We start from the raw sequence: 23,857 nt of genomic DNA, 5'->3' as shown, positions 1-23,857 counted from the left end.
TTTTTCTTTACAAAGCAAGACATTTCATGAATCAATGGACCAGCATGCTAACATATCAATCTTATCTTCCTGTAAACTCAATTGGCATTTTTACTTCAAATCCATGCCAGTTCAATGTACCCTGGAAGGGGACTAAATATTTCTTCTAATTAAAAGCTATTTATTTAGGGTTGGCTGAGAGATAATGACTTGGCCCAGTTCCTCCAATAGCAGCATGGATGGTTGAACAGAGATTGGAACTTGGTCTTCTCACTTGTGCTGATCACTACAGCACACCCTTTCATATTCACATGTATAGACACATTGCTCATTTTTCTCTAGATGGCCGGTCCTCAGCATACTTTTTGCAACCTTACAAATTGTTAGATTAATCCAGAGACTAAGTTCTGCTGTGATACTTTATATGAAGTATTGGAGTGAAAATATTTTTTTCATGGAACCACCCAAGAATCAGGATCACACATTTATTTTGGTATTAGCCTGACATCTGTGTGGCCAACTGATACGGAGGCTGCTGACAACAGCCTGTGGGCAGAAGCGTAGATGTGGGGAAGTGGAACACATACAGTATATTTTTTGCCAGAATGCCTTTCCCTTAAATGCATTTGCATTGCCTGTGTAGAGAGACTTGATCAGAAAATGGCTGCAATCAATCTACATATGACTATACGTGAGAACTGAAAATCATCATTAATCCTAAAAATACAGTCAAGATTTTCTCACCATTTTGCATTTTATATGGAGAGTTCCAAAGATGGTATCTGTTGTGGCACAGATTTCTCATTTGTTTAAACAGCCAATTTAATGTTCTACTTCAGTTCTCAACATTTTGATGATACAGGCATATATCAGGATTTAGCTCTTTTGTGGCAGTTTCTACAAATTGGAAGAAATAATTAGGATTCACAGCCACTTTCCTTGAGAAAATAACAAAAAGGATTGTGTTAGAACTGGTCCAAGGGCTCAAGTAGAAACCCAATAAATACAAATAGATAACCTCCAAGGGAAAATGGGAAATCATCAGTATTCATTCTTTGTCATTCTTCATGTTTGTATAATGAAAATTTAGGAAAGAAAAGAAAAGGAAGTAAAGTTTCTGGGCAATTCTGAGACATGTTGATGTGGATGTAAATGCCACTGAGTTTGATAGCACTTATTCCCAGCTAAATGGATACAGAATTGCAACTTCAAAGCTCATTCTTATTAGGGTCTCTTTCTTTAGTGTCATTTTACGATACTCACGTGGTTGCATTATGTTCTGCTCATAACCTTCTAACATTGAATTTCATGAACACTGAGCAGTTCAGTCAGCAAAAATGAATTATCAGTGCTCAATAGAAACTACTGTATGAAGCATGAGAAAAGAAACCACTTTGCCCTTGCACAGAAAAAGATCTGGATGGGAAAGTCCTGGCCTGTGTTTTGTGCATGAGTCTGTGCGTGTGCATGCATGTATGTTAAAAGGATATTTTAATGCTGTCTTATTGCACTCTCCACCCACAGTTCAAAAGCGATGGCAGCAAAATGGTGTGAACGAGAGAAAAATTGGCCTTTTACCTAATACACTAAAGATGCTTGTCCTATCTCTGCCTGTAGGCTGTTCTGGATTAGCCATAGTTCAGCCAGTTGATAAACTGTTATTACCATGTGACATTTGACTAAATGTGCTGCAGAAGTCACCTTCCACTAACCATCAATATAGACCAGGTTCCTCTTCCTCACTCTTTGCCCCTCCCTCCTTTCCTCCTTTCCTCCTTCCTTCCTCTGATATTCTTTAACTCATCTAAAAATCAGCTCCAACTGATATGTCCTAGAAAGCAAGTGAAACACCACCAAGACAGTGGCAGAAACAGGCTGCATGTGAGAAGGTGTGGTGGTGGTGGTGGTGCCGACTGCTGCTGCTGCTGCTGCTGTTGAATTTGCTCCCAACCAGGCTACCCACTGTACACACATCTTTTTCTTGTTGTCCCTACAGGAAGACCATAAGGGTTAAAATAGTAGATGAGGAGGAATACGAAAGGCAGGAGAATTTCTTCATTGTCCTTGGTGAACCGAAATGGATGGAACGAGGAATATCAGGTGTGAGATCCTTTTTTGAAAAAGAAACCAAGCAAATACAGATTGCAAAAACAACCTTTTTTGCTCCACCTTTTTCTCTTTGATTTTTACACAGACCAAGCTGTATTCTTTTCCATCCTATATTCTCGCTCTCACCCTGTTTCGGTCCCATCTCTGCATTTTGAGCCTAGCTTAAGATCCTCCTTGTGTGCAGTGCTTGTGCCTTACAGGCTGTTTGAACGTCCATGCATTTGGATCCGTCTCCTTCTTTTTGCTCTCCTTTCCCCCCTGTGCTCCATTTGGTAATCTTTTTGATGTAATCTCGTCTCCCCTTCTTACACTGAGATGGAAAGTCCTTTTCTCAGAAGAATGTGTTAAATTGCATGGCTGCCTCTTCAGCTTGCTCCCCAGTTCTGAACTTTGCACAATGGTCCCTGTCTTTTTTTTTTAATTCTCTTCATATGGCTTTGTAATTAATATTAGCTACTGATTATTTTTCTTATAAAAATATATGGATATATATGTAAGTATATATTTGAATCACAGTTAACAAGTGCTGCCAACAGTAACAGCAAATAATGTTTGCAATTAATTCCCTTCTGTGGTGCCAAAAAAACATCTCCAACTGGAGCAAAATACTTTATAATACAATTTTATAGAACTAATGTTAGGAAGTACTTCCACAGGGTTTCATCAAAGACACATAAGCACATCAGCAACATAGAACTCCATCCAAGATGGAAATTAAAGCATGTTTTGAGACAGTCTTCCTTAACCTACTGCCTTCCAAATGTGTTGGACCACTCGCCAAAAGGCCCATGTCGGCTGCAAATTCGAGAGGGCTAACAGATCTGGAGGGCCACCAGCTTGAGGAAATCTGTCTTAAGCTGCCATTGCTAAGTTTGTTGACCTGCTTGTGGATCCCAGAGGTTTCACAAATTTGTCCACTCTTGGATGTTTCAAGAGTCTCTACACAACAGTTCTTCACTCTAATGGGTCACATCAAGAAAGGTCTAGTGGACTTTCAATCAACAAGCAAAATATTTTGTATTCACCATCACAAAATGTGAGTAACAGATAAAGCTCATAAAAAAAGATGCCTATAACAATGCATGGAAATTAAATGATGTAGATCAATAAAGAATATTTCATACATTGTACAAACACTCAGACTATTTTAGCCTTCTGAGGAAGGTGGTTTACCACTGATGCTTCTGAACTATGGAGCTAACTCTCTTGAAAAACAAAGAAATAACAGCTCTTAAGTATTTGTAATAGCAGCATACTGCTACTGGTTCTACCATTAGTTTTATGTTTTATTCTTCATTCAAGGGGCAATACAAAACAATTGTCCAAAGACAAAATGCAATTAATTCTTACTTAAAATTGAGACATTTAAGCTAAATACCAAACCCCTCCTTTTTGAGCTGGGAAGTCTGTCACCAGCTATTCATTGCTGGGCTTTCAGGACCCAAATTATATTACTCTGATTATTCCTTAGATGTAAACTTCCATCTTTTCTGGAGTTCTTTCATACTCCAAATTTCTGGGTTCTCCTCTGTCTCTCTCTCATTCTCTCTCATTCTCTCTCTCTCTCTTTTTCTCTCCCCCACCCCCATCCCTACACCCTACCACCACCAGCCCATGCACATGGAATTTTTCATGTGATCTTTGTACATCCAGCAGTTCATATTCATGTGAAGTTTAAACAGTTTAACTCATGAGAATATGGTGATACTATTTGAAAGGAGGACAGTGCTCTCTATATTATGCATTCCACTGAGATGGTGTTCCGCTGGAATCGGCAAATCATAGGCCAGAGGTTGTTTGATTGTTTACTTACTTGTGCAGTTTATCCACTGCCTCAGTCCTAGTGGACTTTAGGCAGTTTATTGATATTAAAATAACAGTAATAAATAATATATTACTTTTAAACATTAAAGCTATAGTAACAAATATGTAAGTGTTGATGGATCCACAGTTCCTAAAGACCTTCCAGAAAAGCCAGTTTTTTACTTACTGGGTTTATGTGCCATTCCAATCAATAAATGGCTCCAACTGGCTTACTTACCTCATCTACTCATCAGATTAAAAGGATACAAAATAATTGTGACAATAATAACACTATTAATTAATACAACAACAACAAACTGTTAGCACTGGGAAGTTCCACGGTCAACAAATATTTCCCTACAGGAGAAACTATTCTATCTTTCAGATCTGAAAGACTCGCTGAAACAGCCAAGTCTTAATGGCCTTATTGAGCAACAAAAGCATAGGGTACAATCAGATGTCCACTATTCCAGAAAAGCGGGGTAGTGACAGAGAAGGCATATAAAAAAGACATTTTACAAATGCATGCCATTCATACACAGACACAATTATTGTTAAAGAAATTCTGAAGGCCAGGATTCTCCCTCTCACACCAATGGTAGATGATAACACACTGTGCACTCTGACTAAGGGAACTGAAACAACTGAAGAGGAAGTTGATGAGCTGTAGAAATGTTGGATCATCTTTCCCCAGGCTAATGTTACATGCCTTGTTAGGGTCTCATGCCGCAGTTTTGTGTTCTCACGTCTTGAACGATGTGACTTTAAGACAGAGATGCACTAATGAGTGATGAGTAGAATGTGCCAACACTTTAATAGACTCCAAGCTTGGGCTTATAAGGTCTACTACAAACCAGAATTGAGTTCCCCTGGTTGAACTCTTTTTTATAGCAAAGGAAGCTGTGGCCCATAAACCATTTTCCTGCTTCTGTGAGCAGTGTCCATCCCCCAATAAAAAGCTAAAATCCCGCTCTTCATTCCTGAAGCTTCATTTGTAGCATTCTTCAAATATTCATGCACGATATTAGAAATGAAAGAGAGATAAGCACTCTTTTACTAGGCTGAAGCACAGATGGTAGTCAGAGATCTCAGGTCTTCAGGAGATGCAAGTTTTAAGTCTATTACTCTTGTGGCCCTACTTGTAGCAAGGAGCACAAGCCAAACCTCAGGGGGAGAAAGTCAGCTTTGGGACCAACAAGATGTAAGTACTGGAGAGGTATTTCCTTTCATGGGTACATTCTATTCACATATGCAGGAGGCTGTGGGAAGGTGGGTGGGTGGTTTTTAAAAAAATAATAATAAAAGGTATGTGTAAGAAAGGAAGATTGACCTCATCCCCTTGTGCTTTCCTCCAGTCCTTTGCTCCAGTGAGTGTTTTCCATTCCAGCTTTCCAATGTCAGAGCTAGAAAGCAGAAAAATGTCCCAATTAACTGTTTTGAGGGACGTGGGGTGCCAGCTGAGGAAGAGTCCCTCAGCAATCCAATATTTTCCAGATGTTCTAGACCACAGCTTCCCATCTCCTTGCCATTGTCCATGCTGGATCAGGCTAATGGGAATTGAAGTCCAAAATATCTGGAGCATACCAGATGGACTGCCCCTGCTTTATACTGCTAAAATATGACATTCCTGCCTTCATTTTATGTTTGAAAATAGCCCTGTCAAATCTAGTTCCATCCTGAATTTTCTCCTGCTATGTTAAAGGTACAGTCACAACACTGTTACAATTCAAATAGCCTTTTGGCTGCTGTCTTGAACAAGTATCAAATGGCCCTACAAAAATGAATGTATTTGAAAGAGCATCTTTAACCATTCCGAATTCTGTTTACTGAGTGTACTTGGATAGGTTTTAAGTACCGGGTGCCTTCTTTAATGGATGTTTCTGTGCAAAACCCATGCAGCATTGTTAGCAGGAGATGTCATTTATTCAAGGTCAAAACTACAGAGAGATTCAGGCTTCTTTTTAAAAGCCATTCTTTGCAATGCTATTCTCCAGAGCCTCCCATCTCATCTCATAAACTTCTGTTAAGCCTGAAGCTTCACTCAGATTCTTCAGCTGCAACTGGCTGGGCCAGTTAAGACATGCAGCTTATATGGATTTCACTAACATAGCATTCAGTGAAATGGTATGGTGTAGATTAGGTTTCCTCTAGTCCTTGGAATCAGATTACAAATAACAGAACAAATCTGCAAAACTAAAGGGGCAAAGTTCAGCTCCTGTTTCACACTTGTGGTTCAGTTTTTATTCCAAATGGTCATACTTCTCCAGATTCTTCTCTGAAAATCAAGCTAATGTTTCATCCTTCCTGCTAAAGCTACTTTTCATACGAACAAAGGAATACAGATGAATAAATCAGAGTGAATGTAGAAGTTAAGATAGTTGCCTTTAGAATTAATTGCACAAACATAAGAAATTAATTCTTAATAGAAAATAAAATTCTAAGAGTCATATTGAGGTATATGAAATGGAAGGGAGTACAATGAGATTAAATTAGAAATCTTGGCACTTAAAAGAACATTTATAATCCAAATTAAAAATACTATTAATAGAGCATTCCTATCAGAAGTATACTATCAATTAGCAAATAGAAATTAAAAGAACATAGCAGAAAGGATTTTCAGGATTCATATTTAGTTGAGCCGAGTTATTTCTCGTTACCGGTATCACAGCTCTTTGGCAGGCTTAGGATGAACTGGTTATCCTAATCAGCCTTGATAGACCAAAACCACAAACTGAGAGTTCAGAGTTTAGAATTAAAAGCCATTCCTTGCAACACTATTCTCCAAACCCTCCCATCTCAGCTCTTGATTTCAAGAGGCCAAGAGAAGCAAATTTAATTTGTTTAAATTCCCAGGATCACTTCAAAGTTCTCTAATGATCTATAACTTATACAGTGGAAGTTTTAAAAAGTTGAGACAATAGGTTATGGGGGAGGCTTCACTTATTCTTCCATTTAGGGCCCTGTTATCAAAATTACTTGTGTCTGGGAACAGTTATAAGAGGAACTTCACATTTAACACAGTTGCTAAGTGAGTAGGACTGCCAAAACTGGACTGAAAAAATCTGGATGATCACAAGATGGCAGAAATCACTTCGAGTATTCCTGTATCTCTTCGTTGCTATCTAGGAGTTACAGTACTGGATTTTTGCAAGCTAGTAGTAATAGCCCCATAAAAGAAGTGGCAAAGCAAGTATGCAAGCTAGGTAAGGTGATATTTCATTCCCCATTGAGTGACAGTAATTCAGCTAAGGTGATACAAATTTAATTTCTAAGTGTGAATCATTGCATCTCTCTGACTTCCATATTATTTTTTACTGAAACCAAAGTTACTCCCCTAGGTGTAGGCAATCTAAAGAGTTTTAACTGGTGGAAATACCTTCCTTAAGCCAGTACTGAGAGCCAGTATGGTGTAGTGGTTAAGGTACCAGGCTGGAAACCAGGAGACAGCGAGTTCTAGTCACACCTTAGGCACAAAACCAGCTGGGCGGCCTTGGGCCGGTCACTCTCTTTCAGCCCTCAGAAGAAGGCAGGGGCAAACCACTCCCAAAAATATTGCCAAGAAAACTGCAGGGACTAATCCAAGCAGCCACCAGGAGTCAACATTGACTCGAAGGAAACAACAACAACAAAAAAGCCACTAGATCAGTGTTTCTCCACCTTGGCATCTTTAAGATGTGTGGACTTCAACTCCCAAAATTCCCCAGCCAGCAATGCTGGCTGGGGAATTCTGGAAGTTGAAGTCCACACATCTTAAAGTTGCCATGGTGGAGAAACACTGCACTAGATATTTGGGGTGAGCATGGCTTGCCCCAGATTCTGGTCTTGTACTCCAAATTCGTACACTGACCGCCTCCACTGTCCTCACCTCTTCAAGTCCTGTCCCTCCCACCCCACTGCCTGCACCTTTGTTCATGAGGGAAAGGGGAAACCTCTGAAGCTCTGACAAATGCACCTGTTTGATACAGCTTCATCTCCATGTTGTGGTTCCCTCGCATGCTTACAAACCTGCTTCTACCATGAGTCTACCAAAAAGCCATCGTTACATCAAGCAAGCTCATTATTATTTAATAGAGTCGTATGCAAAATGCTTATGAACCTGTCACACAGAAAATAATAACTCTGTCCCCTCCTTCCTTTTTTGTTTCTTTTTATATAGCACTCCTCTTGACTCAAGGTAAGTCCTTTTTTTCTTTTTTCTTTTCCCTTCTCCTTCTGTCTCGATTTCGGCCCTGTCCTTTTCTTATCTACAGCCTAGATTTCAAATGTTGTCTTTCCTTTGGCATGGCTTCGTGCGTCAAGGGTTTCCCTACAACGTGTAGTGCCGATACCAATGCTGAGAATACACCGCATGAACCTAAGCCCGTGCTACAAATGAAGGGTGTTCAGCTGCACAGAAAGAGCTGAGGGCCATTGGAACTGGGATCGCACCTCTGTTCTCTACGCCCTTGAGGGAACCTGCCGCACGCCATGGTGAACCCTTAGGGACGAGTTCATTGTGCGCAGATGAGCATGAACATGCTCAGATATCCTAGCCGATGCAGACAAGGAGAATGGTTCATTTTCCTGATTTCAGCCTTGTCATTCCAACTCAGTGAGCTGCACATGGAATGACAGTATGCCATTCCAGAAGCATCTGCAGGATCTGATACTTTCATAAAAAGAGATGAAAGTAGCACCTCGCCATTGTGCCGTACATGCTCTCCCTGTTGTATGTTTGTTCAATGCCACGATGCTTTACAAAAGGGGCGGGATTTGAAATACAATGATACTTTTGTCATTTGTCCCACTCCCCCTGGATCGCTCTGCACCATTTTGTTTGCATGGAATGAGAGGGAAAGGGGTGGGATCTTGAGTAAATGAGTAGGAATAATCAGTACTGGTTGTCCCAAGTGATTGCATTGATGATTGTTTGTCTCCTACAGCAGCCTTCTCTGGTCCTCTCCAGATGTGTTGGACTACACCTCCCATAATCCTCCTCATATGGGAATTGTAATTCAATAAATCAGGAAGCTGCCCTCAATAGTTATTTATTTAGGTGTTTATTTGATTCATATCCTGCCATTATTTTGTACAACTCAAGGCAGCATACATAATGTTCCTCCCTTGTATTTTCCCCACAACAACAACAACAACCTGTGAAGTGGGTTGGGCTAGGAGAGAGTGACTGGCCCAGAGCCAGCCAGCTGGCCTTCAGGCCTCGGGGGGGACTGGAACTACAGGTGAGTGTCTCCCCGTGTCTAGTCCAGCACTTGAACCACTACAGCAAGCCAGTTCTCTCAAACTCTCAAGCATGTGCTGCAGACTGAGTTTTTATTCATTTATTCAATTGGTATTCTACCTCTCTGATCTGGTAAGCACTCAAAAGTGGTGAACAAAATTTAAGAGCACAAACAATATGAAAAGTTTAACATAGATATTAAAACAATAAAATAAATATACACATACACCCACACACACATATATATATCTATATCTGTCTGTCTGTCTGTCTGTCTGTCTATAGTGTTTGTGTGTGTGTGTGTGTGTATATATATATATATATATATATATACACATACATATACACACACACACATATATATACTCTGTGTGTGTGTGTGTATTTATATATATATATATATATATACATACATACACACACAGACACATATACATACATACATACATACACACACTGGTGAAAGAGAAGCATCTTTACAGATTCTTCTGAACAGTGAGAGAGTGAAGATCAAACCCAGTTCTTGAGGGATTTCATTCCACAGCCTGCGGGCAATGCAGGGCAAGGTCCTCCCCAGATGCCAGAATGATAGCCTTGAACAGCAGAGGCACCTCCAAAAGGGTCTCTCCTGCAGCTGTTAATGACTAGATAAGGTCCTAAGGAGAGAAGTGGTCCCTCAGATAAGCCGGAAGCTGTTTAGGGCTTTAGATATCTTAAATTGTTCCTAGTAAGCAATAGGTAGCCAGTGCAGAGCTTTCATCACAGGCATAATGTCTCTACATCTTTCATAGATTAGCAGCCTAACTGCTCTGTATTTTACACCAATGGCAACTTCTGAACACTTTTCAGCATATAGAATACATTATATTAGTTAAGATTGGATGTAACCAAGATACGGATAACTCTTGTTAAATTTAACTGACTCAGGAAGGAGGCAACTCTCTTACAGACATAATTGTGCAAAGGCACTCTTTATCATAGCCACCACTGGCAAACCCAGTGTTAGTTAAAAATCAAGGAACACTCCAAAATTATAAACATGCTCTTTCAGGTGGAGTATAACCTGAGGTGCATAACATTCCTGAACCTCAGTCCCTGAGCCCAGTTCACTCTTTACCAATAGCACCTCCATATTCTCTGAATTAAATTGCAAGTCATTCCCCTCCCAGACAATTAGTAAAATACATTGTGCAAGGGTATGGATTGCTTCCTTGAAATTGGATACTAAGGAGCAATAGAGCTGGGTATCATCATGCTGATGACACCCCACTACAAGATGATGTCTCCAGCAGTTTTGCATAAATGGTGATGGGAGCATGGGAGACAAGGTGAAACTCTTTGGGATACCATAATCATTGGCCTAGATATGGAAGTGTACTCGGTCAGCCCCACCATCTGGATGTAGCCTGACATGAAGGTGACCCACAAGGATACCATTTTCAAAATCCACAGAGAAGTCCAGGATAACTAACAGGCCAAAGCCTCTACATTCAGTTTCTGGCATAGGTCATCTACCAAAGTGACTAAAACCCTTTCAGTGCTATATATTCTCTATTTATATTGTAATTTATGTCTTTTATGGTTTTAATTGTTGATTTTATTGTAAACCACCCAAAGTCCCCCTTTTGGGGGGAGATGGGCAGTGATAGAAATCTGTAAATAAATAAATAAATAATATCCTGGCTGGAAGCCCAATTGAAATGTATCCAGAAAATCTGTGTCAGTTAGATATGTCTAGAGTTATGGGGCCACTACCTTCTCGATTACCTTTCCAAAAAATTGAATATTTGCGACTGGCCTATAATGATACAAATCTCATTTGTAAGAAAGGAGTGTTTCTTCGGGAAAAGTCTTATTACTTCCTCCTCTACACGGGGGAGAAACATCTGTCTTGCAAGGAAGCACTGATCATCTCCATTAACTATGGGATTTAATCAGCCAAAGGAGCATGGGGCAAGTAAGTGCATGAGGATGCTTCATATCATATCCACCTCTTCAAGATGTACAAATAAAAAGTAATCCAAAATAAGAGGACAAACCATTGTCAAGGTTACATGCCCACAGTCTGCCACAACTCTGCACCATCCACTAAATGCAGCAACTTGGTTTCAGAATTAGTAGACTGCTAGACAAAGCATCTTGTCAATGAGATGGAATGTCTATGGACCTCTCTACTTCGCTGCTTTCTAGGTCTAGCCTGCTGTACTACAAATTAGACTAGTGAAGAGATTAATTCCATTAATTCCAGGTCTCCGTGGTCCACAGGAGATCAGCGCTTTCATCAAGGATTAAATCTTGGATAATAGATGCTTGCTCTGGCAGTCCTTTTTCAACAGCATCCTACCTCACCAATATTCTTTACTCATCACTTAAGAGAGCTTTTGTTTAGCTAGGTGTGATGTGCTGCCTTCATCCCTTTGCAAAAACATCTCTGGCCCTGACCATTGAGGGAAGTCAATCAGTTGTTAATGTTTTCCTGCATTGGCCCTTTTATTCACTTGGCACAAGGACTTACTATAATTTTGCCTCTATTACCAACTATCACAGGAGTTCAGAAGATGACTTTATTCTCCTTTTAGTTGATAAGTCAAGGATGTCTTCTAGGGTGTCTTACTGTATAGATGTAATTAAAATAAATGATTAAATAAATGAAATTTATTTATTTATCAAATTTCATCACCTCCCATCTCCCCCAAAAGAGGGACTTTGGGTGGTTTACAATAAAGCTAAAAAGATTAAAATATAAAAACAAGATATCTTACATAATGTATAAATACACCTATAAAATATAAAATAATCCAGAATTATTGGGACTATGGGTTCCTGCTCTGGAACCTGTTTTTGTCTGATTTAAAGAATACTACTGAGAGAAGTATTTGAAATAAATCCATGTTCAGTATAACTAAGTTATTTGTGTTTTGAGGAAATGGAGAGATACAAAACAGAATGATTTTGTTTTGTTTTGTTTTTCAAAAGCATCATAGAAGAAAGTTTTTAACAGGGCAGATTTTGGAGGAAACTGCTGGTTGTTTTCTTCAGAGCCGAAAGCAAAAAATAGAGTTTCTTACCACCACCACCAGCCGAACAATTGCGAGACATTTGCTGCCTTAAGCAGAAAATATGGTGCCTCCTTCTCATTCCATGTACTGTAGTGTACATTAAGCAACCACACCAACATTTGAATCTTATCTCACTGCTGATGATGGGAACAGTGCAGGGAACTTTCATGGGAAAAGGAAAGAAGTCTCTGCTATAAGTCCCTGGGCCTAGAACTTAGACCATTGATGCAACCACAGTGGAAATCACTATATAACTCATCTGCTGACCACAGTCAGCATGATTCCCTTTATTTAATTTTTTTTTAGTACTCAAGAGATTTATGGCTATGGCAAAAAAGTTTATACAATAGTGTCTGCGGGGTGGGTGGGTATGTGGTTTGGGTATATACACACATACATATAGTACATATATATGAATGATCTACTGTTTATAAATGTACATCTCCATCTTAATATAGAATCAAGCCTGAGGAAGCCAGTATGATTAGTGACTTCCTGTGTGTATATAGGAAAGGATTTCTACAGCCATTTCTTTGCTAGGTTGTACAGTCATGTGAATCCCGTGTCCAAAAAAATCATCATGAGAATAATGGAAGCCTAAATACTTTCTACTTAGAATTCTAGCAGCTCTTCATTTCAGAAAATCTGTCACAGCTGTCCCCATAGTAATTGTGTAGCTCTAATTCAGTAGTGTGCTAATTTAATTAATTCTCCTTGAACCAAATAATATGTATTAAAATAATGCAATTCTACCCCTTCTCATGCCCAGATTTTATCTCTTATGGCAGAAAGCACTGGATAATTCTCTTGCTTGTCTCTGTAGGAAGTTGCTCTTGCCTTAATAAGTGAGGAACTGGAAATTCTGACCATGTTAGGAAAGAAGGATGCCCAGAAGATTGTGCCAAGTCTTTTTCCACACCACATGCACTCTAGGTAGAATCTTCTTGCTTCAGATGAACTGTCAAGTTGCTATTTCTGTTAACTTCTGCAATTGGTCTCCTTTTCAAAGGTTGCATTGACATCTCTTGGACATGTGGACATTGTGCTTCAAATTCTGTTTATCTGTGACAGATCATATCCAGAGCAATATAAAAAAATGCATCTGTTCCTGCACAGGACAGATCATGACTAATAAGTAAAGAATGGAGATGACATTTTCACTTACTCTGTGTCATGTTAGATTTAGAAAATGCAAGCATTTCAGGAGTGCTGGAAAAAATTATACGAAGATTACACTGAAGCTTGTCATTGTCTTTTTTGCCTTTAATTCCCTTTTTGCCTTTAATAACCACCCAGAGTCCCTCTTTTGGGGGAGATGGGCGGTAGCAAAATTTGAATAATAAATAAATTCAGCTTTCTCCAACCTGGTGTCATTCAGATGAATTGGGCTTCAAATCTGATAATTTCCAGCCATTGTATCATGCTGGCTGGCAATGATGCATCTTGAAATCCAACACAGCTGAAAAACATACAACTAAGGAACGCTACTTTTAATTTTTGCCCTTCCCCCTTCCAGTATTCTGCACTGTATAGGTTTTTTATTGGCTTGACTTTTCAGCTTCCTGCTTCCTTCTTTCTTTCTCTCTTATATCCATATTTTCTATCTTACAGTTTCTCTGCTTTTCAAAGCTTTGGGAGTCCTTAAGATCAGCCTTCTGACTTTTCTTGAATTTCATGTGCAAAACATGTGTTACTTTTTTTGCAGGACTAACAATACTTAAGATAATTTGTAGAATGGTACAAATTAAAATATACATACCATACTATATGGAACACAGCAAAGCAGGTATACCACCAGACATTATATAAAATTAATCACTAACTTGGAGCAACTTTGTAATGTTAGCTATCATTCAACACCAGTCACACTCATCCCTATCTAGAGGTTTCATTCCCATGGCTTAGCATTCCAGGCATGGAATTCACACCCTCTAGCTGTCATCCCATTTTACTTTTTCTGCTCCCAGGGAGGGATAAGAAAATTTGCAATATCATTCATCCAACTCACTGCTTCTAAAAAGACCAAGACACATCTCTTCAATTCAGCCGTTTAAATGGCTTTTGGTCATTTTAATATTTTAATATGGTGTCAGCGTCAAACTTTTATCTAATGTATTGCATTTATCTAATTTACTGTTCACCACCCTGATGATAAGTGAGGCTGAAAGGTGTGCCTCAGAAATGGCAAATGGCAGTCTTCATGGCAAGTCTTATGACCAAAGTCTATTTAAATAAATTAGGTACTTAATTAAGCAGGTGTTTTTGTTTTTGTCCATAAAATAAAGCAATTAAGGGTGTTTTTTTTCTTTTGGTTAGGAGCCTATTTCAATAAGAGGAACTTCTTGATCTTCCTGGAAATGCATTGTCTGTTTCTCCTTGTCAAGAAAGAGAGTATCTTATCAGCTTTCTGTCCTTTAGCACATGCTTAGATCTGCATGAGAGGTGCTAAAAACGGAATTCTTTCCTCCCTAAACTTTTGCAATACCTGGAAAGCAGGGATGGGAATCAAGGAAATGCTGACAGGTTCATTCCCCTGCTTGGCATCTTCAGACTAATTGGAGTTGGCAGCTAAGAGTCTAGGGTGCAATCCATGTTGAAATCTGAGTACCAAGGCTAACAAATCAGGAAGGTTAGTAATTAAGTTACAGCTTGGCAGTGTTCACCTTGACAGACTTGACCTGCCCCACTCCCTCAGTCATTAGCTTTTTTCTCCTGCCTTATGGACATTAACCAACTGGAAACAGTGCCTAAAACTCATGTTTTCAGTGTACTCTACAGTACTTAACTGTGGGGTCTTGTTTCATTGTGCCTTCCTTTCCTTCTACCCCTCCCCCCACAAGTGCATGTATTGTGCTCTTTGTGAAGTGCCTTGACTGCCAGGAGCAGAAAAAAATGGGCTTCTGCAATACCAGTACTCGATGCTATTGTTCTTACCGTTGTCATCCTATGTTTTAGTCAGCAGGAGAAGAGAGTTTTGATTCTTCAGAAGTATGGGGTATGTGCAGGCAGTTCAGAAACTATCACTCAGAGGCACCAGAATTTTACTAAGAGTGAAGCAGCAGGAGCAATTATGTAGGCAAAATGGGGAGGGGTTTCCAAAGACCCTTTTACTTCCTTGTTCTTGGGTGAGCATAGTGGGCCACACAGTCTGTCAAATCTTTGCAACCAACTCAGGGATTACCAAATCATGGAGAGCTCATGACCTTGCAGTCCATTTGCATGGGTGTGAAGAATGTGTACCTTGGTAAGTGCACACCCCTAAGCTACTCTTGGATGCAGCATTGTAGACCGAGCAATGCCTTGCCTCAGAATGCCTTTTATCAACTTACACTGGAGATAATTGCAACAATTATTTGCATTCTAATAACTTCATATTTGGTTTATCACATGTTAGACGTGGGCTGACTTTGCAAATGGTCCACAAACCAGAGCATCTAGACCCAGACTGAGGAAGGCATAGATATGTGGTTGGTTTTTTTCCATATCTCCCCAGATGTGATAATTTTCCTCCCATTGGTATGGAGAAAATCAATAGGTTCACTTTGTAATGCCCATGAATAACTTACTACTTGATCCCATGGAGCTATTTCAAGTGGCCTCCACAGGGTGGCTCTGATATATATGCTGGCTGTAAGTGAAAATGAGAATTCAAGTCCATGGAAGAATTGTTCAGCTAAATACATTGTTCCCATGCATATGGCCCTATATCCAAGTTCCAGTATCATCCAGACATTGTGACATCAAAGAGACAAAAAGTGAAGAGCAGCTGTAATCATTATGAAAAACCATAATTTTGATCTGGCTTTTTCTCTATAAGGTGCTGATAAGTAAGAATGATTTTTCCCTCTACTATGATGACCTGAGTGATAAAGAATATACCCCATTGATTCTTTCTCACTTGCTTGTTCTAACACACAGGAGAACATTAAAGTATTAGGAGCCTGGCTGGCATTCACAGTAGTATCTACTTTCTACCGCTGTTCTTTTGTGCACCTATTTCTTACTCACTGTTAGGGTTTTTTTAAATATGGTAGAGAACACAGACACAGAGACTGCACTTGTTTTTCCCACACAGAAGTACTCTTTTAATGTGCAAAATTAAACCCCTATCTTATTGTACTATCTTCCTATTACTATATGTTTACAACTATTCTATTTCTATTCTTATTTAATCTATAAAATTCTACTCTATGTTTTATTTCTATGTCCCTATTCCTATATTAGCACTATGTTGTCTTGTCTTAACCATTTCTTCTGTGTATCTTTCCCCCAGGTCTTCAGCTTTTGTAGCCAGTCTCAGTCAGTTTGAATGTGAACACCCTTTGCATTCCTTTATACAGGTAGTCCTCACTTAACAACCATTTTAGTGATGGTTTGTAGTTATGATGGTCCTGAAAAAACCGACATGACCAGTCCTTGCACTTATGATTGCCACAGCACCCTCCCCAGTCATGTGGTCACGGCAACCAGTTCACATTTACGACCATCACAGTGTCCTGTGGTCATGTGATTACCATTTGCAACCTTCCCAACCAGCTTCCGGCAAGCAAAATCAATGGGTAACTGTGTGATTCACTTAACGACCATGTAGTTTGCTTAATGATCACAGTGATTTGCTTAAGGGCTGCTGCTGCAGAAAAGGTTGTAAAATCGGGTCGGATTCACTTAATGACCACTTCGCTTAGCAATCAAGATTCAAAATTCTAGTCCCAATTGTGGTTGTTAAGTGAGGACTACCTCTAAACTTGTGAATGGGCTTTTCTCTCCCCCCCTCCCCCGCCCAGCACTCACAGTCCTCTGTTTCTGGAGCTAGTTTGTAGAGCTCTGCACCTGGGCTGCTACACACAATGGGCTTGGTTCAGTTTGCAGGCTTGCTTGGTTTTGCAGACTCTAGTTGGGCACCCTTCCTCCCCGTCTCTCAGCTCTGCCTCTCAGCGGTCTTGCAGCTCTAAGAATTGAAGTTTTCTCTTGCTGCCTGAAGACCCCTGCTGAGGTGCTTGCCTTTGGGTTGGAGTTTCTTGTCCCGCATCAGTGCTGTCTTCTGGGCTTGACTCTTTCTCTCCACACGCCTACACACATGCGTGTTTTCAGTTCCCTTTTCATAAATCAAACCCTCCAGTTAAGGAGAGGGTGGGGCTATTTTAACTCTCCTTCCCAGGTAGCATCAAAACTTTGGGTCCCAGGAAGAAAAAAATGCCTGCTCACTCCAGGTGGTGAGTTCACTCTTCCCAACTCACACAGCATAAAAAGGGGGAGGGGGGATTCCCCATTCCAGAGACTTGATGGGACAAATGTAGCTGTGGCACTTTGATATATTGCTGACGCCAAAAGGTGGATGGATTTGTTTCTCTTGCAGTGATAAATTAAGATGGCATTGCCTGAAACAGGAACACTTACATGCTTTGTAATGTATGCCGGCTTTGTAGAGTTAATAAACTTTGTAGCTGGCATTTTATGCTGAGGCGAAGTTTTAATGATATATGAAGTCTATGCAGAGGTTTTTGGTTCTGAATAATTTCTGGAGGTCAGGAATCATGCAGGATTTATCATCTGAAGCACTTTGGGCTCACAAAACAACCTGAACACTTCATACAGAATACAGAAGAAACCCCCGTGTTATGCTTGCGTAGTATGCCAGCTCAGAGAAGAAGGGTGAGCATTCAAGAGAGAAAGGGGAGATGAGAAAGTTCAGAGGAAAAGATGCTAGTTACCATAGCTACATGCTCTGCTGCTTTTGCAAGCACTGATGTGGGTCATTTAATGTGACACTGGCAGGACGGTTGCACCTGGAATGCTCTTCTGAGATACTGCAGGTCTTTGGTGGGCAGCCAGGACTGGACTGTTGCTGTTAATTACTGCAAGTTGTAAAACACCTTGGCTGTTTTTTTATTCCTCTTGACTTTGTTGTCACTCTCAATTAAATATATTGTTTAGAGATTAATTTAAATGATGCCACACTGAATATTTCTGATACTCAGAAAGCCATGATATAAATTCTAACAGTAACAATAACAGCCATGGAATTTAAAATTGGAAGCAGTTTTTGCAATATTGACGGCACATAAAACAAACTGGATTTTTTTTGCTGAAACGAAAAGCTATTGTGTTGAATAGAGGTTATTACTTAGTAAGGGATATAGAACTGCAGCTGTTGCTGTCATGCTTTCAGATAGATTTCCATTTTCATGAAAGTGGTAATAGTCCCAGGCAAGTCCAGGGAGTGCTAGGTAGAGGAAAGCTGTTCTTGAATATTTTGCACAAGCAGTGCTCATTAGATTTCTGCATATCAATTGTCTTGTTTCAGCTTGTAGTCCAGTATCTACCAGGTCTCTGTACAATTCTATCTTTGCACAATTTAATATCAGAGATGTGAAGAGTTCACAACTTCTAGGTTTTTGTATTCACCCCAAATTTCAAAATTTGAGGGGTAAGTTAAACCGCAATTCTAGTATGTACCAATATATTTTGAGGGCTAGTAAACCACATCTTTGAAAAATAATATACTGCTTTTTATTGAAACAAATGGAATATAAAGAAGAAAAATAAAAAATAAAAAGATAAATGAGAATAAACAAAGAATAAAAGCAAACAAGGACACTTGGGGAGGACAGTGAAATATAATACATTTAAACAACTATACCCAATATTTTTACTCAAACATTTGTACATATGTATGTAATCAATAAGAAAACATTAAAGTGGCTAATTAATGGAGAGGATATTTGAATACATCTATGCTTAATTAAGGGGTTCTTTAAAGCTCTTTTCTAATTTTCTGCACTTTTATATAGCGCTTATGCAAATAAAGTTTTTCTTCAGTTTTCCATTGTTTGCCACAGTACATCTGGTGCTAATATCAAGCACTGTATTACGTTGCAGCATTTAATAACTTGTAGGAAAAACATACAATGAAACATTGACAGGATTAATAATTTCAAAATTGAACAACTTTCAGCACCATGGACAGGGCTGGCCACCTGTAAACCTGTTTCTAAACTGAAATTCCAGCAGGAATTTTGTAATATCTTAGTATAAATTACACAAGAATGTACAAACACCACATGATAAATTATTTGGTATATTTCAGTCAGATTTATCTCATCAATTTACTTCCTTTCATAATTCACCTCTTGATATTATCTTTGTTTCTTGGTTTTCTCCTTTATTTGTCATCCTTATCTACAAGAATTTATCTCAGATGAAGGTGGGTTTTTATTTATTTATTTTTTCCCCTTGGAAATGCTTATATACATCAATATATATGTATATAGTGTGTGTATATGTGTGTATATCTATAGTATACACACACACACAAACATACAATACATACATATATACACATACAGTCATAAATATATACTGTAGAGAATATAGTCACAAAATATTTGTGGCATCAGTACAAAAGTAACAGTTCGCATCCATGCATGTAATATAATTTTTGACTTAGTAAAATAGAGGAGAAGACAAAAGAATTAATGGGTTATGGTCAAGATTTATCTGGATGGGGCATGTCCAGTTTATGAAATATAATAGAGATTGTGTGCAACTGCATCTGTCCAGCTGGTATTGGGATAATTTCCAAACATTTTCCCCATGTTACAATTGGCCATAGCAGTTGGGAGATTTTAAAAAATGTATTATTTAATGGACTTTCAACACTTTAAAATCATGATATAGGGCAGTAAGAGCAACAATTACAACAGTGAGAAATAATGCTGTACAGGTTTAAGAAAAATCTTGGGCAAACTTTTTTTAATAGTAATTTTATTAAAGATTATAATTACAACAGTAAAAACTAATACAAACTGGAAAAAGGTAGAAGAATAAATAGTAGTAGGTGCAGAAAAGAAAGGAAGAAAGAGAAAATAGGAAAAATATAGTAAAGAAAAAGAGAAGAAATATATAAAGAAGTGATTTCCCTGTTCACAACAAGTACAAACAGTTTTAGTAACTTATCACCTTCTCTGAAAATACAACAAATGATCTCTTCTTTCCATATCCTATCTCTTATTTATAAACTAATCCATAAAGCATCATCATTTCAGTCCTGGTGTTGGCAAAAGTCCATTAAGGGTTACCAGAGATAACAACACATTTATTTTAACCTTGATCAAATAAACCAACTTTATATTCCTTCCTTTTACTTCTAACAATCTTAATCTTTGGTCCATTCAAATAATGTCATAGAACTTGATTTCTTTTCATTTTTTCTTTGTCTTTTCTCACAAGATTCATCAAAACTTTAACGAGCCTCTTTTGTAAATCCAATATAGGAAAATTATCCAGGTCACTCTCTTGGTTTATGTTTGTATATTCCTTTTAATTATTAAGACATCAGCCAGCTTCTTTTGTATGTCCAGTGTAACATCTTTTTCCATGTCATTCTTGTAGCCTGTCATTTGTAAATCCACTTTCAACTCAGTCTCAATCTTGTCAGGTAGGACTTGTTCCTTTTCCATAACATCTTTTAGACACAGTCCCTCCATAGAGGCAGATATCTCTGTTGACACTATTAAAATTAACTTTGGAGTCTATTGTTCAAAAATATCCTTCAATATGTCCAATGCTAGAATATTTTTGCTTCATTCTGTAATTGTAAGTCAAGTTTATGTGTTCTTCTTTAATTGTAATCTTCAGTTCCCTCTAGTTCCCTCTAGTATCCAATTTTTAAAATCTTATTATGTTTTTTTTTTAATTCAAAACAAAAGCATTTTCCCATGGGAAGGATTCTTTATAATTAATTCCAAAATCTTATTTCAAATTTATCTGGACCCTTAGTCTGTTTATAATTTTCTAAAATCAAAGTTTTAATCACCCTTTTGCAGTTTATTAAAAAAAAAATTAAGCTCTTAAACTTGTAGTTAAAACTTTCTTTTGCTAAGGATTGAAGGAAACTCACCTGGTGCTGTCCAACTTGTCAATCCAAAGATTCCTAATAGCTGAAAAGTGGTTAACAAGCAATTTCCAAAAGTGATTAGAAAAGGAAGTATGCAAACTTAGTGTCCTTTCAAAGGCACCAACCACGGTTTGAGCAAAATGGCTATTCCCTCATCTCCCAGAGCTCTAAACCCACCAGAGACCACTGTCTTGTGGTCTCCTTTTGAGGAGCAACTGTCTGGAGTACTTGTGGGTAATCTCAAGTCGTCTCCTTGTCCAGAAGGGAACTATCAAAGAGCCAGTTTACTCATTGGCTCTTCATTCCACTGCAGTCATTTTAGTTCTATAAAGGACTTATGGACAGACTAATGGGCTTTTCTTACAAAAATTGGTGCTTAATGGAAGATTGGAATGGAGTGATCTCCCCACAAATAAACAGAACTTCTGAGAAAAATATTAAAAATACACAAGGTAAACTACAAAATTTTTTTGTATTTGATGGACAGTTTAGAGCTTGTTGATGCATGGAGACATAAAAATGGAAATTCAAGAGAGTATACTTACTTTTCTGAAAGATATAGATCTTTTTCGAGAATAGACATGATTTGAATTTCAAGAATTGGACTACTGAGGTTAATTAAATAGAGATATTACTAAAGACCTTTTCAGATCATAATCCAGTGAGTTTGTTTTTTAAAGGAAAATTCAGTTGTTTCAGATGGAGGTTAAATGAAATGCTGTTATAGAAAGAAGCAATAGTGGAGGATTGTAAAAAGAAATTAAAAGAGTTTAAAAAGAAATTTAAAAAGAAAATAATCTTAATAAAGGTACAGATGTAAGAATGGTTTGGGACACAAGCAAAGCTTTCATGAGAGGTTACCTTATTCAGCATAATAGTGACCTCAAAAAGAAGAGTCAAGAGAAAACACAAGCTATTTTGGATGAGATAAAAAGAAAAATAAGAGGGATTAATGAAGTTTCCAGAGAAGATAAATATTTGTCAATGAAGTAAGCTTCTACAGAGAAAATTATCTATGTTAACACTAAGAAATAAAAATGAACTATGCAAAACAAAAAGATTTTGAGTTTGCAGATAAACCAGGGAAGTAGTTGGAATACAAATTACGAAAAGAAAAAGAAAAGAAAATGTTACTGGGAGTACAAGAGGGAGATACTGTAATAACAGATAATGTAGTTATGCAAAAGGTATTTCATTAATTTTATTCCAGTTTATATAAAGGACATGAAATTTCCCTGAAGAAAGTAGCTGAATATTTAAAGAAACAAAATTTACCAAAGACTACAGAAAAACAGAAACAGATTATGAATAAGGGAAGTTTGCAAAGCTATAAAAAAGACTAAAATAGAAAAGATGCCTGAACAGCTTCTTACTATAAATGCTTTGAGGATGAACTTTTACAACCTTTACAAAATATGATGAATTCTATTTTACTGAGGGGAAAGATGCCAGAGAGCTGGAAAGAGGCTAATATAGCATTAATACCTAAGAAGGGACAAGTTTTGACTTTAACAAGAAACTATAGGCTGATATCATTATTGAATGATGACCACAAGTTGTTCACAATGATTCAACGATTTTGGCTGAGAGGTTGAAAATAATTTTGCAAGAATTTATTCATGAGGATCAATGTGGGTTTTTACCTAAAAGACAGGATAATATAAGCAATGCGTTTGACATTTTGGAATACTAGGAGCAACATAATGAAAAACAAGCCGCATTGATTTTCTTAGACACAGAGAAGGCCTTTGACAATTTGAACTGGGCCTTCCTGTTTAAAGTTTTGGAAGACATGAATTTTGGAGAGAATTTTATTAAATGGATAAAATTGATCTACACTTCACAGAAAGCATAAATAATTGTCAATGGAGGTCTAACAAAACCCTGTGAGATACAAAAAGGGACAAGACAGGGATGCCCACTGTCTCCTCTGCTGTTTATTTTAGTTCTTGAAATATTAAATAGAGATATAACACAAGATGAGAGGATTGTGGGAGTAAAGATTTAAAAAGAAACTTATAAGTTAAGGGCTTTTGCTGATGACTTGATGTTGATTCTGGAGGATCCACTAAAGGGAATAGAGACATTAATGGGAAAATTAAAAGTATTTGGTACATTAGCAGGTTTTAAGATTAATAATCAGAAGATAAAGATGTTAACAAAATTATGAAAATAGAAGATCAAACAGAATTGATGAAGAAAATGTGTTTTAAGATTGAGCAAAAAGTATAATATCTGGGTATCACTATGACAAATATGAATTGTGCGTTATTTCAAAATAATTATGTTAAGACATGGAAAGGAGTTTTTAAAAGATATGTTATGATGGGAGAAATTACAATTTCTGTGATAAAAATAAATGTTTGGCCTAGACTGATATTTTTGTTTCAGATAGTACTGGGTTTTGACAACTGATGCACCATTTAAACAGTGGCAAAACAATACATCTAAGTTTGTATGGCAAAGGAAAAAAAACACAGGTTAAATATAAGGTGTTACAAGATGCAAAAGAAAGAGGAGGATTGGGTTTACCTGATTTGAAATTGTACTTTGCAGCATGCTGTTTGGTTTGGGTGAAAGTGTGGGTGCTGCTCAGAAATAGAAGACATTTAGAGTTAGGAGGACACGACCTGAGGTTTGTGTGGCATGGATTTTTATGGTATGTGGATTTTAAAAACCACTTCATTAGACATGCCATATTGAGAATGTGGAATAGATATAAATCAACATTGTGCCCAAAAACACCTTTGTGGCTCTCAGCACAAGAAGTATTTCATAGACAAGAAATAATAG

The 23,857-nt window shown here is 38.0% G+C and overlaps 1 protein-coding gene across 1 annotated transcript in view; it reads left to right on the top strand.

Annotated features, from left to right (window-relative positions):
* Positions 1-23,857, top strand: part of SLC8A3 (solute carrier family 8 member A3) — a 148,324-nt gene that overhangs the window by 112,769 nt on the left and 11,698 nt on the right. The window contains exons 2-3 of the mRNA XM_063289831.1: positions 1,976-2,079; positions 8,048-8,065. Of these exons, the coding sequence (XP_063145901.1) occupies positions 1,976-2,079; positions 8,048-8,065 (122 nt within the window). The remainder of the gene's footprint in view (positions 1-1,975; positions 2,080-8,047; positions 8,066-23,857) is intronic.

The sequence above is a fragment of the Candoia aspera genome, chromosome 1 (assembly GCF_035149785.1).
Source record: "Candoia aspera isolate rCanAsp1 chromosome 1, rCanAsp1.hap2, whole genome shotgun sequence".
NCBI classification, from domain to species: domain Eukaryota; kingdom Metazoa; phylum Chordata; class Lepidosauria; order Squamata; family Boidae; genus Candoia; species Candoia aspera.
The sequence above is the reverse complement of the archived record's forward strand: the minus strand, read 5'-3'. Positions and strand labels throughout refer to the sequence as shown.